This window comes from Coffea arabica, chromosome 1e, assembly GCF_036785885.1.
Source record: "Coffea arabica cultivar ET-39 chromosome 1e, Coffea Arabica ET-39 HiFi, whole genome shotgun sequence".
Lineage (NCBI taxonomy): Eukaryota > Viridiplantae > Streptophyta > Magnoliopsida > Gentianales > Rubiaceae > Coffea > Coffea arabica.
Window position 1 is genome coordinate 5,297,787 of NC_092311.1, and position 16,429 is coordinate 5,314,215.

Consider the following 16,429-nt stretch of genomic DNA (forward strand, 5'->3'; position numbering starts at 1 on the left):
ATTTGAAATGGAATAAAAGAAAAATAGCAAGGAAGGATGAGAAGGAAAAGAGGCAGAGGTGAAGAGATCTAAGATGAGGAAGGGTGTAAAGATCTAAAATTAAAACAAAAAGACAAAAAGAAAATGAAGAATGGTAGAATGGAATATAAGAGTAAGAGAAGAATATGGGTTCGAGAAAAGAAACAAAACCGAATATTAGAAAAAGAAAAAAAAAAGAATAAAAGGAAGCCGTACACGAACCAGAGGAAGAACTGGACGGCTACTGACGGTGGGGAAGAAGAAATAATAGGGAATTCCTTTTTAAGTCTAAACTTTTTATATATTGCATTTTGACTCCTAAATGTTTTGAATATGGCAATTACACATAAAGTTCTTTTATTATTTCCATTTGCAGCTTTAGTTTTTGCATTTTTACACGATTCTTAATTTCATTCTAGATTAATTTTCTTATGGAATCCAGTCCAAGGACTTAGAAGTCTTGGGGTTTCAAGCCCCTTTATGCCTCCTAACTTCTTAAATCCTACGTTTCTCTCATTAGAATTTGTTTTTAAAAAAAGAAAAGTCTTGTGAAATTCTAGACTCATTAATGTGAATTTTAGCTTTAGAGAAGTTAACTTGATATAAAAGTTTAAAATTGTACACTACTTAAAAATTTTACTTACAATTTGGTTATCCTTTTATGCGAGAAATTTGGATTAAGTATCAATGCATTTTCATTGTATTTTTATATAGTTAAAATATATTTATAACACCATTATGATTTCATTAAGTTCGAGCCCAAGTGAATCAATGGAATTCATTGGCCCGTGACTCTGAGATCTACAAAGTCATTATTTGGTTTGAGTTTCAAAACACCGTTAACCATATCCCCTCCCTGGAGTCTGCCTTTCATTCTTCTTTCCTTCCTCTCCTCTCCTCTCCTCTCCTCTCCGAAGGACTGGTTGTGGAACGGAAGCTGAATTCCGGTGATGATTCAGCCAGGTCAACTCGGTCTCGGCCTGAGTGTTTGAACCATGCTTGTGATACAGACATAAAATTGCTGTATTACGATTGCCAAATATATATATATATATATATATATATATGTATATATATATATTCCCCTCTTTCAATATATACATCAATTGGTTCGGCAGCCCTCTAAGTCGATCTTTTCTAGAAGGGTTTCTTATAAAACACAGAGAAATTTCCTTCCCAACCCCCAAAAAAAAAAAAAGGAAAAACAAAATCTTGCTCTGCAAGATCTGTAGCAATCTTAACGGGAGTCAATGGAGAGCGAAGATTCTTACCAAGAAAGTGAAGATTATTACCAAGAAAGTGATCAGGAAGATTATTCCATTGACGAGGACGAAGAGTTTAACGACGACAACAACATTGACGACGATGAAGAGTTTATAAAGAACAACCATCCTGAGGAAGAATGTTTGGAGGAGAAGAACTATACAGTTTTGAAGCAAGAAGATATTCGTCGACGTCTAGAGGATGATATAGCCAAAATTTCATCTGTTCTTTCGGTATCAAGAGAAGCAGCCATCAGATTGTTGTGCAGATCAAATTGGAGTGTAATTGAAGTTCAAGACCGGTGGTTCATGGATGAAGAAAAGGCCCGTAAGGCTTGTGGATTATCAGAGAATAAACCAGTTATTCAGAAGACTTCAAAGAAAAAGTTCTTTTGTAGGATTTGTTTGGAGAAAAATGGCAAAAAGAAGGCTGTTTCAGCCGCTTGTGGTCATCTATTTTGCAAGGCTTGTTGGGAAACCTATATTAGGATATCGATCAACGATGGCCGGGGCTGTTTGATGCTGAGATGTCCTCAACCCTCCTGTGGCACACCGGTTGGTCAGGATATGATTAATTCTTTGGCATCTGATGAAGAAAAGAAAAAATATGACAACTATCTTGTTAGATCCTTTATAGAGGACAAAAAGACTATCAAGTGGTGCCCTGCACCAGGATGTGATTTTGCAGTTGAATTCGTGCTTGGGAGTAGCAGTAGCGATAGCAACTTTGATGTTACTTGTGATTGTTCACATGGATTTTGTTGGAACTGTTTGGAGGAAGCTCATAGTCCAGCAGATTGTGAAATTGTGGCCAAGTGGATGGTGAAAAACAGTTCTGAATCCGAAAACATGAAGTGGATATTGTACAATTCCAAGCCTTGTCCAAGTTGCAAAACGCCAATTCAGAAGAGTCAGGGTTGTATGCACATGACCTGTGCAGAACCATGCCGTTTTCAGTTTTGTTGGCTATGTTTAGGTCCATGGTCGGAACACATTACAGGAGGTGTTTACGGTTGTAATAAGTATCAGGAATCCAAGGATGATGAAGCGAAAGAGTACAGTGAAGCTGATAGGAGGGAAAGGGCTAAGTATTATATGGAAAGATATGCACATCATTACGAGAGATGGGCCGGTAACCATTCCTCCAGACAAAGAGCTTTGGAGGATAGGGAAACAATGAAGACTGTTAATATTGAGAAGCTGAGTCAAATCCAGACCCAAACCGAGGGAATGTTGAAGTTTATCATCGATGCATGGGATCAGATTGTGGAATGTAGGAGGGTTTTAAAATGGAGCTACGCCTATGGCTATTATCTACCTGAAGAAAAGCACGCAAAAAAGGAGCTTTTCGAGTTCTTGCAAGCGGAAGCAGAGGCTAGTTTGGAGAGACTTCATGACTGTGCAGAGAATGAACTTTTGGTACACCTCAATGCAGAAGGTCCTTCGGAGGACTTCAATGATTTTCGTATCAAGTTAGATCGTCTGACTCGTGCTACTAGAAATTACTTTCATAAATTGGTTACAGCACTAGGGAATGGTCTTTCAGAAGTCGATTCATAAACAGCTTCCTCATTGCAAGAAGAGAAGCTCCAAAGGATTCCATACATGTACCAGCAATATTGACAGCATCTGTACCTTTCTATGCTTCTTCTTTTGGGCTCTGATTTTCCTGTAAAAGAATAGTTTAGGTTGCGCAAATATATCAGCATTTTGTTGGGATTGAATGATCAAGGTTTTGAACTAAGAGAAGAACAATGATTTTCCAGGAATGTATCAAACAAGATAATGATTTTGTTCATTGGACCTGTTTAATTAGCTGATTGGATATGTGACAAGAGTGTTATGAAACTAACAATTCTCTAAGAAGTTGTAGAGCATCTTTTAAATTAAGTTCACAAGTATTTGAGTGCCAAAAATGTAATTATTTTATGATCTAATTGCTTAAGAATATATAGGGCAATTATTTGGGCTTATAATTAGTTCTGTAGTACTTTCACTAATATGCCTAGGGCTAGAGGTATAAACATGACTTTAAAAATTTGAGATTTAATCTAAGCCCATATTGTATTTCATTGTTCTATAAGTATATATTACCTGACTTTTTGAGTCTATTTTGTTCGAGTTTTTTTGCCAAAATAACACTCTTGCTAAAAAATATTTTCAATGTGATTCATTTTCAAATTTTATTCCCATAATAATGTTATTATTGTCACCTAGTTATCTTGATTGCCATGTAGGATAACAAGAAACGTGAACTAAAAATTTAAATTTTTTTATTATAGAGGCACAAGAAGATTGCATAATTTTGATAATTTCCTTATAATTATTTAAAATATATTCTACCATTATTGACCTTGCTATTATTGGTCTCTGAATTTTTTTTAAATGTATCAAACCCATTGCATATAATTTTTTGAAAAATAAATTTGAAAAATAAAAAATTGCAACAAAATTTGCAACGAAAATTGTAAGCATAATAACAAGAAAAAGTTACAAAAACTTCAAAACTATCATATTTGTTTATGTTATCCTTCCTACTTCTTGAAAAGAACTTTTGCAAAAGTAATCAAGCTAAAATTTTCAAGTTTTTAATCGCAAACTGAAAACTTCCACATTATCTAAGTAAATATTGTCATACTATCTAATACAAGAACTACCAGTATTTGTCAATAATTAGTGAGGTCATCTTTTACATCTTATTTATAATACCACCGGATACAAGAACTATTAGTAGATTAAATCGAAACCGAGACTAGTAAAGTTCATGTATTGTAAAAGAAATCTACTCATGCAATTAAGACCAAAAGTTGCTCAAAAGTAGTACAAACCACCAATTGATTTTAAATAAATGTGCAAAAATATTTCAAGTATATGAGATTATTTAATCATGTAATAGAGAGGCCTAGAAATGAACATGCTTAAACATGTGTTCGAAATCAAACTGATAAGTACATATTTTGTGTGTTTTTAGTGTATTTTATTAGTTAGTTTTGGTATGTTTTAATTACTTTTATAGCTAATTAACTATTTATAGTGAAAATATGCATTTTATGGTTTAAGTAGTAAAAAGTGCATTTCTATGAATTTTAATGGTGAAAACTTCATATTTTTGTAGGCTTAATGATTCAATCATCAAATGGTATGAATTGAGATAATTGGATGATTGATGATGGTTTGAAGTGATAAAAAGAAGACATGAAATGCAAGTTTTTCACCTTGTGGTATTTCGGCTATATCTTGAGCTATAAGCATCAGATTGAGGTGATTCTTAAAAATTTGAAACTAGGAGATATATCTACAATTGGTAGGAAGACATTGAAGGCCAGTTTAGTCGTTTGCATTGTCAAAAAGTAGCAATACAGAAGTGTATTTTCATGGTTGAAACTGAAACAAAGTTCTAACCGGGAGAGGGTTTTTTGGTCATTTCTCTGTCCACAAAACTCCAAATTGGATGATTCTTGAGGCATTGAAAATCTAACTCAAAGGACTACAACCTTTATGTTTTGCACAAGAGCTAGTTCAGCCTCTATCATCGAAAAAATATTAGTTAAATTTGGACCAAAAACAGAGCAATGATGAAATTTGTCCAGAATTGTGCAAACCTACAAAAGTCAATACGTGGGATGCAACACGCAACCTAAGGTTGCGTTTTCGAGATTGTGTATTCATCATTTTCAGCTGTAACTAGCTCTGCAACTTGTTCTTTATTCACACAACTTTCCAGCTTAATTCCAGCAAGCAATTTCGGCAGTATCTGACCAAGAAGAGTGTAGAAAGTTGGAGAACCAACCTTTGAGAGTTTCAAGAGCCAAAAATGACAACTAAAAACAACTCATTTTGTGGCTTGAATCTCTCTATAAATAGCAGCCTTGGAGAACATTTTCACAACTTTGGAAGGCTAGAGAAACTCCACCAAAATGTAGTCTTCACTAGTTTTTATTAGTTCATTAGTATAGTATAGTTAGAGTAGGTTATCCTTCTTGTATTTGTAGTTAGATTTGGATGAATATTTGAAGAGCAAAGATGGAGAGTTTGAAACTGATGTGACAAAGATGACTTCTCTTATATCACTTTCTCTTTGTAATTGAATTCATGTTTAATTATAATACAAGTTTTGTGTTTTTTTTTATCATGTTTAGTTAAACTTTATACTTCGAGTTATGGATGAACTTTCTGTATCTTGTTAGTGATATTTACTTGGTTATTTGATGATATTATTTGAAGCAAGTTGATAAGTATATATTTTACGTATTTTTAGTGTGTTTTATTAGTTAGTTTTGGTATGTTTTAACTAGTTTTATAGCTAATTAACTAGGATTCTAGTGAAATTACGTATTTTGTGGGTTAAGTGGTAAAAATTTCATTTCTATGGATTTTAATGGTGAAAACTTCATGTTTTTATAGGTTTAATAATTCAATCATCAAATGGAGTAAGTTGAGAAGATAATTGGATGATTGATGATGATTTGAAGTGATAAAAAGAGAATATGAAGTGCGAGAGATGAAATGCAATTAAGTTCTAAAGAAATGAAAATTTTCAGCTTTGATACATTTTAGTATTTCGGCTATATCTTGAGCTACAAGTATTGGATTGAGGTAATTCTTGAACCATTTTGAAGCTAAGAGATAGATCTACATTTGTATGAAGATATCGAAGTCCAGTTCAATCATTTTCCTTGTCAAACAGTCAAAATACAGAAGTGCATGTGCATGGTCAAAAGCTGAAACAGAGCTCTAAGTGAGTCGAGATTATTTTGGTCACTTCTTAGTCCGCAGAGCTCCAAATTGGATGATTCTTGAAGCGTTGGAAAGTTAACTCTATGTTTTTCACAAGATCTAGTTCAGCCTCCATCATTGAGAAAATAGCAATTGAAATGGTACCAAATTCACTGAAATGAAAACGCGACCCTTGAATACGCGAGCTGAAGTCGCGTATTCCAAGGTCGCGTATTCTCGCCTGATTTCTGCAACTTGCTCAGCCACTTGCTTTGTTTTCACACTACCTTTTAGCTCTACTCTAGACAAGAATTTCGGCTGCATATGTTCAAGGGACCTTTTGGAAGAGAAAAGAAGTTTTATGTCTTGTCTAAAAACCACTTTTTGACTCTCTTAACACTAGAGATGTAAGAATCATTAAAAAAGGAGAGAGTAGGACATTAGAAAGGGATATAATCATATTTTAGCATTAAAGCTTAGTTTTAGTCTTGTCTTGTTCTCTCTAGCTAGAACATTTTGTGAGAACAATTGGCGACTTCATTATACAACTCATTTTGTTGAAGAAATAGAAGATCATTGGGAGCGTCTTCACCTTTTGGCTAAACTTTCTTTATCTATCTTTTTATTTGTGATTGAATATGTGTTCATGCATTGAAACTATGTTCCTTCTTGTTATTTATCCTAGGAGTAGCTAAACTTCTAGATCTAGGGAGTAAATGAAACTCATGGCTATTTGATAGGAGTTGAATATGATTTACACTTGTTACATCTTGTATTAATTTGTTTATTTATGCATGCTTATCACTTGTTGTTGTTTGATCACCAATAGCAAGTTATTAGTTGTTATTATTCAATGAAAGTTGATAATAATGATGGAACAACATAAATAGAGTTTAAGTAGTAGACTCATGAGAATAGAAATACACTTAAATGGATCAAACTTGCATTTCATGAAGGAACAAGAGTAGATCTAGTTATTCACCATGAGAATAGGGAAAATTAGTCTAGTTTAGGCCATTTCAATCATGAGAATGAGATTTGGTAATATTGGAAATGAATCCCTAGTCAAACAAGAGTTGTAACAAGAGGTAAATCTATTTACTTATATCATTGATGCCATAAGTGGAATATACATCCCTAGACTCAAGTACTTAGTGAATTTTCTCCATTGTTATCTTGCAAGTTAATTAGTGAAGACTCGTTAGATAGTAGTAATTACAATTTCTCTTACTTCAATTGATTATTAGTCTAAATAATAGAGTAAGTAAGGTCTTAGTACTTGTAAAGTTGCTCCCTATAGGATCGACCCGATTTATACCCTAAACTACTTATTGACCTGTATACTTGCAGCAACATGGATATAATTTGGAATTAACTTGTACTCGTATATAAAACCCGTCACAAGTTATTTATCACTTTTGCTTTTCTAATCATGATTAATTGGCCATTAATTGTGATAATTTTAAGGTGTTAAGTTTGCAATGAGAATTGGAATTTAGCACTAGTTCAAAGAAGTGATAAATCTAGGGAGTACACTCACAAGAATAGAGGTGCACCTTTATGGCTTTAGTAACTTGTTTCATGTAATTTCATAAAAGGAATGAGTTTGTAGTTAATTTTATAACCATGAGAGTAGATATGGCTTAATTACAAGTATAGTTGATTCACTACGAGATGTAGATTTCACATACATTAGGAAATTACGCCATAACTAGCCAAGATAATGACATATAAGCAACCGCTAATGTCATTTGCAAGAGTAGTAAGGAATTCCATACCTCTAAGAGCTTTCTATTGTATTTTTGTTATTTTTATAGTGTAGAGTTAATTTCTTGTACTTGTGATAGTCTAAATAATAAAGGAGTTCAAAAATCACCGATACTTGACAATCTTCTCTGTGGAATCGACACCTAATACCCCTATACTCAATAAATAACTCGTATACTTGCGAAACATCGCGTGTGGGGTATTTACGATTTATAAATATAAAACTTGATTGTGGATGAGTTAATTGTATATGTATACCAAGCGCTCGTCACAAACATATTGGGCATGAATCTATGTTATTATGTAGTTTTCCTCTTGGATATTTTATCAAACACGCAGTGTGAGAAATCATTTGTTAAACAATTAGTATTCAAAATTTTTTGAAAGCCATAGGAATGTTCCAAAAACTGTACAATAGAAAAGACGAGAATAATCTTTATATACCTTGAGATTATTGACTTGACACGAATATTTTTTAGATGCTATTAATATAAATATTGGCTTCTTAGAATTACGTTTGACAAGAAAAAGATAACAAATGAAAAAAATACGGGAAGGTTCAGAGAGAAAATTGAGGAAGATATTAGATGAAAAAAAGAAATAAAGGATACTTCTACCTCCATCCTGGCACATATGCAGTTTATGTGGCAAAAAAAGAATCATAAAAGTAATAAATTTTAAAATTAGGTTATTTTGGATATATATTTTGGAAGAAGAGTTATTTTGACAATAAACTCTATTTTGTTCTATAACTCACGGGATTGCAAATCTGCATTTGATGTTCCATGTTAGCAAGATATATTGAGTCTAGTTTGTTGGCCAAAATTTGTTCTGTAAGCGTGATCTTTACAAACTGAAAATGTATAAAAACGATTTGATTTTCTTTTCTAATTATGAGGAAAGATAGAATAACATGTATCATTTCCAATTACAACGTGAGACAAACCTTTTATTTCCGTTGAGCAAAATAAACTTTTTATTCATCAAGTAGAAATTGAAATGGTCATACAAAGGCATAAAAACCAATCATATCAAGAAAGCGTTCTATACCCTATTAATTTTCTTTATCAATAAACACGATCTAAGCGGCCCAAAGTAATGTTTCAGGTGTTTTGATTGAAGCGTTTCTTATACAATGTTTTGAAGCTCCAATATTATTCAATATCTCGATCTTCCTTATCAAAATGTCTTAAGGATGACTTCATGTTATAATATTTACTTTCTGACTCTAGGGTTTCTGTTGTCGAAACCTCCAAAATAATACTTATTTTTACTAAGAAAACAAAGGAATTTCATAATGTGATGATGAAAACCAGGTCGAATCCAAGGAAAAGTTCACTTTAAAAGTCCTATAGGAGTTTAAATCAAAAAAGAAAAAGGGGGTTTGAATTAAAAATTTAATAAACAAATTCAAAAAAATTAAAGAAACTAATCAATTTAAAATAATTCAGTTCAAAGGTTAAACATCCACTCCATAGACTCGGTTGATCACTGAAGTGGAAAAATCATCCTTTCAATTCAAGCAAATATGTTCGGTTAGCCTTAAAGCAAAGGATAACCGAGACATTTAATAGTAAAATTAACTAGAAAAAGCTCCAGTCAAATCCTTTTTATCAAGTGAATTCAATATGGAAAAGCAGTTTTCATTTGCTCAACAATTGCACTAAAATAGAGAATGTAAAATCTATTCCAAGCAACCGTTCAAAAGTATAAATGATTCAACTTGTCTTATTTCTCCCTTGTAAATTAACATAAAAGGGGTAGACAATCAAATTAACTCACTTTGCTTCTTGTTCTAGTCCCTAACAACAATTAAGGATTGAAAGGAACTAAAAAGTATGTATGCAATCTCAAACTACTTCAACAAGCGAGAAACAGTAATCAATTACATAAAAATTGAGCAAAGGAGAAATAAATGCTTATATATAAAGGAATTATAAATAACAAGTGTAGGATATATATATAAAATTAAACTCAATCCATACTTAAGTTTTATATTTATAAATTCCTAAATATCTCATACATGATTTTTCGCAAGTATACGAATCGAGATTGAGTGCGGGATATTATGGGTCAAATCCATAGGAAAAAATAGACAACTACTAGCACTATTGAAACTCTTCTCTTATTTAGATCATCAATAAATTGAAGGAAATAAAACTATGCTAAATTGTGAAAAAAAAAATTAACAAATGAAAGCCCCTTAGGTTATGGAATCCTTAACTACTTATGCAAATACAAATTTTCGAATCATTGAGCACTATTATCTTGGTTAGATATCGTATAATTTCCTTATGTATATAAAACTTACTCTCGCAATGAATGAACTATACCTATAACTACTCTATACCTACTATCGTTGTAATGACACTAACTATCGGTTCATGAAGTTCTATGAACTTATATGAAACAAAAGTCACAAAGGTATATCTCTACTCTCGTGAGTGTACTTCCTAGATTTAACACTTCTTTGACATAGTGTTGAATTCCAATTCTCATTGCAAATTCAACAACCTAAAATTATCAAAATTAATGGCTAGTTAATCATGATTAGAAAAGCAAAAGTGCTAAACAACTTGCTCAAAATAAAAGTATCAAATAGTCAAGAAATCAACACAATACAATCATTGAAAGTTCAACCAAAACTCAAGGTATAAAACTTTAGGTAATACATAATGAAATACAAATCTAAAACTTGCACTTTAACCACACATATGAATCCAATATAAAAGATAAAGAGTTGAAGAAAAGAGAACCCTTGTCACATGAGTTTTATCCCCTCCTTCTTCATTTTCATCTTCATCCTAGTCTAGCTAATGTACAAAAGTGGATGACACGCATTACTATTTAAATTATACTATTCTACACTAATGTAAAAATAAGAAATATAAGAGTTCTAGCCAAAGTTGTTCTTGCAACTCAATAACCATATAGATAAAGAGGGAACCGCCCCTGCCACGTTGGATGGTCGTCCGCCCATGTGCGTTGTGGGGATTGGCCGCTGGTGATGATGTCAGCTTCTCATTCCAGGTAGTTTTTCTTATGCCAGGTAGTTTTTGCATGGGTTTTTTGTTGCCTTTTTCCCGAAAACAAATGTATTGATGTCATTGTTTGTCATTAGTCATTAGTTATTAGTCATTAGTCATTGGTTAGTCTTTTTTTTTGCCAGAACTACTTCTTGGTCAGAGGTGAAATTACGCTTTTCCCCTGCACCCTTTGTTTTTTTTACTTGTTTTCTTACTTCTGTATTTGTTGGTAATAATCTTTGGGGGTGTGTCCATCTGTGTCAAATGGCCTCTACCACCAAATTTTCATTCTTCAAGTTGCTTCCGCTTTTAACAGTCTGACATCTAATCCCTGTACGGCCATGGCAAGATATCTCGTAACCGTTGGGCAATTCGCTCGGTTTTCTGCTGGATATTTTCTTCTTTTTTTGTTCCGTTTATGTTGTTTCTCTTCGTTCTGCCTTCTGCTCGCTGGTTTTTGCTATCGCTTGTTTGCTGTGCTTATGGTGGGTGTACTCTATCTTCATGGTTGCTTTTGCTTTGCCTAATTTTGTGTTGTGGCCTTTTAGGTCTGTTTGTCTTACATTCTTTTTGTTTCCTGGTTGTTAGCTTTATAGTTGGCTACTGTTGCATTGCCGCCTTCCATAAACGTAGGTGCATGCTCTGAGTCTTTCTTCCTCTGCTTTTTTATTATACATTGGTGTTGTGTATGTTCGTGTTCGTTTTGTTCCCAGAGATTTTCTGCCTTTTCTCTCAATTTTTAGCCTTTTCCACATCTTCGTTTGTCATTTTCGTTTGCTTTTAGCTGGTTACTGTTGCATTGTTATCTTTCATAAACACAGGCCCAGCTTCTTAGTTTTTCTTCCTCTTCTTTTTTTTATGATGGGGAGACGTACTGTTGCCTGCATTGATGCTATGCATGTTCATGTTTCTTTTCCTTCCAGAGATTTTTTCCTTTTTCGTTTGGTTTTTAGCTCCCTTCATCTGTTTGTTGGCCATTTCGTCCTTTGAACCTTGCCTTGTGCCTTCTATTTTTGTTCTTTGCTCAGTTTTCTTTTATCTTTTTCCTTTTTGCACTCTATTTGCTTGCTGTAATGTTTGTTCGTGTCTTTTGTAGTTTATTTTCCTTTCTTTTACCTTCTTTTCCATGTTATTCTCTCTTGCTTCTACTGTTCTGTGCATGCTAAAGCTTTGATTGTTTTTTTTTACCCTATAGCAGTCTGTTGCGCCTGTCCTGTTTCCCTTGGTGTTCCTTTTACTTTTGGAGACGTGTGCTTCCAGTCAGTACTTGTTTGAACCAGTTCAGGTTTTTTTACTATTCTGAACTCCTGTTTCTTTCTTTTAATACATTTGTTCTCCCTTGTACTTTTTCGTTCTGCTCTGCATCCTTTTATTATTGTCCTGCCGTGCTCGAACTTCTTCATTGAAAAAAAATGTTTTGGCCTCTGTTGTATACCTCTGTTACCTTCCTCCATGTCTGTTGTTGTGTAATTGCATCTATGCCATTTTTCCTCTTGCCTGTCCTGCACTTTGGATGTTGTTGAGTTATTTTCTCTTTGGTTGTTGGTCTTAGTTTATGTTCTTAAGTGTTCCAGTTGAAGAACATGGATAGGAATGCAAGGCGTCGTAAACGCTATGCAGAAATGCCAGAGCATGAAAAGGCCGATCTTTTACGCCGTCGTCGTGATGCAAATGCTGCAAAGAAAAGAAGGCTTTCTGTTCCTGATAATGATAGCAGAAATGGGTCGCCTTTTAGTGAGGGCGAGGGTAGCCAGCATAATTGTCAAACCTCTCTTAGTAATCTAGGTGTTACTGCGCTTAATGGGCGGGCCGGTGGTTATATTCAACAATCAGATTGGCATCTTAATTTTGAATTTACTGCATTAGATCCTTACAGTCAAACGTCCTTCTTTTCTGGACTTTGCCGCCTGTTTCCATCGACCTCTTCTGGTGGTACATGTTGAATTCTTTATGCTTGTGTAAAACCTCTGCTTTCTATTCTTTCTGCTTTACACTTGTTTATTGTGTACCCTCCTGTGTCAGTTGGTGGTTAATGCTATAGACCAGCGCATGGAGTCAGCGTTTGTCACCAAAGAATTAGTCCAACTGTCTATTTGTAAAGAGCAAAATAGGCACCTTTTTCCTGAAACGCCTCTTGCTTATCTGCGATCTAGTTGTCGCAATGAGCTTCATGGTGCTGTGCATCATACAGATGATGCTCAGTTGTGCTCTATCAGGCAACTGTCTCCTTCTGTGGGACCAGAAACTCTGTCTTCGCCTTCTTCGTCCGGTGGCAATACTGTTGTTTGGCCGTTTTTTGTAATTGTACTTTCTTCGTGCCTATCCAGTGTAGTTATTCAGGAAATCAAATCTATTATTTAGCTTTTGATACCGCTTCTTTATACTAGCTTATGCTTCTATTTATATGGTTACAAGCTCCCATGCGCTTTGTTTTTCCCTTTTTTTTAAACTATTAGGATTAGTGTCGTTTCTCTAGCATGATAGCTTTTCCCGCTGTAGAATTATAGCTATCTCTAGCCGCCGTCGTCGTTCCAAACTTTCTAGACTTGAAAGAATTCCTGAGGAATCTCTTATCCTTCCCAATGTTCCAGATTGTGAACATTGTGGTGCTAAAAAGTTTCACATGGAACCTTCTTCTTTCTGCTGCCGTGGAGGCGAGGTTAAAATTGTCTCTCCTCCCATGCCTTACGGTTTGAAGCGTTTATTCACTGGTTCTGATGAGGAGTGCGAGGATTTTTGAAGAAATGCCGGCACTTATAATAACAACGTAGCTTTTACATCATATGTTGCAAAATATGATAGGGAATTAACAAAGAATAAGCATGGAGTCTATACCTTTCGGGTTCAAGGTCAGGTTTATCACTTTTTGAACTATTTGTTGGCAAGCGGTGATCAGGCTAGTGGAATTCAGTTATACTTTTATGTTACTGATGAAGCATTAAGAAAGAGAACTCAGAACTCTGATAAGCTTCATGAGGATACTTTGAAGCTGCTTATGAGTGTACTCCAAGATAATCCTTATGCAAAATTTTTTAAAAGCTTAAGGGATGTTCCGAACCTTGAGAATCATAGAATTATTCTCAATTGTAATCCTGGACTCGACCAGCGAGTATATAATCTTCCTACTACGTCCCAGGTTGCTGCTATTTGGACTGAAACTGACGAGGATTCAGTTGATATGCGTTCTCACATTCAAGTTTATAGTCACTCTAGCACGATTTATAGAGTTCAGCCTTATTATGGATGCTATGATTCTTTACAGTATCATCTTCTCTTTCCTAGAGGTGAATCTGGGTGGCATTATGGAATTAAACGATTTCATAAAAAGCAAAAAATAGGAGCTTTACCTGAGGTCGACCTATCTGTTGATCTTTCTTCCATAGATACTCCATCACAGCTGTTAGAGCTGGAACAAAGAGGCAGGTTTTTTTCCACTTGCCTTTTTTTGACTTCATTTAGTCTTCAGGTGTACGTTTTTCCTTATTATGTCTATATGTGTGTTCTTTTTAGTTGCTGAGAAGGCTAGGACTGAAGACTATTTTGTGTCTGCTAGAGAATATTATTGCTACAAGTTCCAAGTCAGAGATGATGATGCGTCTATGTTGCTGCACTGTCTTAGGCTGTTTCAACAGTTTGTCGTGGGTTCCTACATTAAGATCGAGACGTCTAGGCTTGACTTTCATAGAAGAAAGCAAAATGAAATACGTACTGAGGTACTCCAAGGGGTTTTAGATAACATTGCTATTGGTCAAACACAGGGTTCTAAAGTTGGCCAAAGGACCATTTTACCTACGTCTTTTATTGGGGGTCCGAGGGACATGAAACGCAGATATTTGGATGCCATGTCTTTGGTTCAAAAATATGGAAAACCTGACATTTTTTTTACCATGACATGCAATCCTATGTGGAAGGAGATTTAGGAAGGTTTGCGATATATAGAAAAGCCGCAGGATAGGCCTGATTTATTGTCTAGAGTTTTTAGAGCTAAATTTGAAGTACTTTAGTCTAAACTTCTGCATAAACACATTTTTGGAGAGGTTGCAGCGTGTGTCTATGCTATAGAATTTCAGAAGCGCGGCTTTCCTCATGCTCATGTCTTGTTAATTCTTAAGCCGGAGTTCAAATTGTTGAATGCTGAATCATATGATAAAATTGTTTGTGCTGAACTTCCTGATCCAAAAGAACACCAACACTTGTACTCTCTTGTTGTTAAGCATATGCTTCACGATTCCTGTGGAGATATAGATAAGAGTTGTCCTTGCATGAAAAATGGTTCTTGTAAAAGTCATTACCCAAAAAAATTTTTCGACCATACTATTCATGCCGAAGATTCGTATCCATGTTATAGAAGGAGGAATGATGGTAGAAAGGTGAAAGTTCGACGACATGAATTGGATAATAGATGGGTTATACCTCATAACCGATACCTGCTTGCTTTGATCGATTGCCATATAAATGTGAAAATCTGTTCCACTGTGAAACTTGTCAAATACCTTTACAAATAAGTCTTTAAGGACTTGATCTTATCAATTTTCAGGTCATTGATCAGGCTTCTTGTACTGACGTTGACGAGATCAGTAATTTTCAGAAAGGTAGATGGATATCTCCACCTAAGGCATTATGGCGCATCTATGAGTTCCGGCTAAGTGAAATGACTCCATCCGTTTATACTCTTCAGGTCCATCTTCCTTATCAACAATCCATTTCTTTTGACAAGGAGTCAGATTTGAGCTACTTGCTGAAAAAATTTGATTTCTCTAGGAGCATGTTGACTGAATTTTTAAAGACAAACAAGTCGAATGCAAAAGCGCAGACCTTAAGGTGTTTGTATAGGGAGTTCCTTGAGCATTTTGTGTGGACTCCTAAAATGAAATCTTGGTCTAAAAGGGACCGCCGACACGTAATAGGGAGATTAGTTACAGCGAGTCCAAAGGAAGGTGAACGATATTTTTTGAGACTTTTGTTATGTCATGTTCGTTGCCCCACGTCATTTGATTATCTTTTGACTGTTAACGGTGAATAGATGAACTCCTTTAGAGAAGCTGCTCTTAGATTGGGCTTGTTGGAATCTGATAACTATATAGAAGAAACTCTAGAAGAAGCTGTAGCTTTTCAGATGCCATCATCTCTGCGGCTATTATTCGCTACTCTTCTATTCTACTGTTCTCCTACTGATTCTAAACTCTTGTGGAATAGATTTGAAAAAGATCTCTTGACAGATTATGTACATGCTTAGAAGTATACTAATTATTCTGACTGTGAGATAAAAAATTGAGTTCCGGAGGACATTAATAGGTCGTTAGTTCAAATGGGAAAGAGTATTGATGAGTTTCACATAGATACTGATTCCTTTGATGCGCCTGAACGGAATACCAGAGAAATGGATAGCGAAAGAAACATTGTGTTTGATCCTGAGGATGAGTTGTTGCCTTCGAAGTTGAATCCTGAACAGCGATATGCTTTTGATTTAATTTTACAATCAGTTTTCTCTTCGAAAGGTAAAGCCTTTTTTATTGACGGCCCTGGTAGAACTGGAAAGACTTTCCTATATAGATCTCTTCTGTCTACTTTAAGATCTCAAGGTTACATTGCTATTGCTGTTGCTACTTCTGGTGTTGCAGCATTAATTCTTCCTGGGGG

At 34.8% G+C, this 16,429-nt stretch overlaps 1 protein-coding gene across 1 annotated transcript; it reads left to right on the forward strand.

The window, feature by feature from the left end:
- Nucleotides 1-795: 795 nt before the first annotated feature.
- On the forward strand, nucleotides 796-3,078 carry LOC113689297 (probable E3 ubiquitin-protein ligase ARI8). Its single transcript, XM_027207089.2, has one exon. The coding sequence runs from the start codon at nucleotides 1,269-1,271 to the stop codon at nucleotides 2,838-2,840; it is 1,572 nt and encodes a 523-aa protein (XP_027062890.1). The 5' UTR covers nucleotides 796-1,268; the 3' UTR covers nucleotides 2,841-3,078.
- Nucleotides 3,079-16,429: the final 13,351 nt, after the last annotated feature.

Bases quoted from the DNA above. Each gene is read 5' to 3' on its own strand.
- LOC113689297 (XM_027207089.2), top strand. From the start codon at position 1,269: ATGGAGAGCGAAGATTCTTACCAAGAAAGTGAAGATTATTACCAAGAA.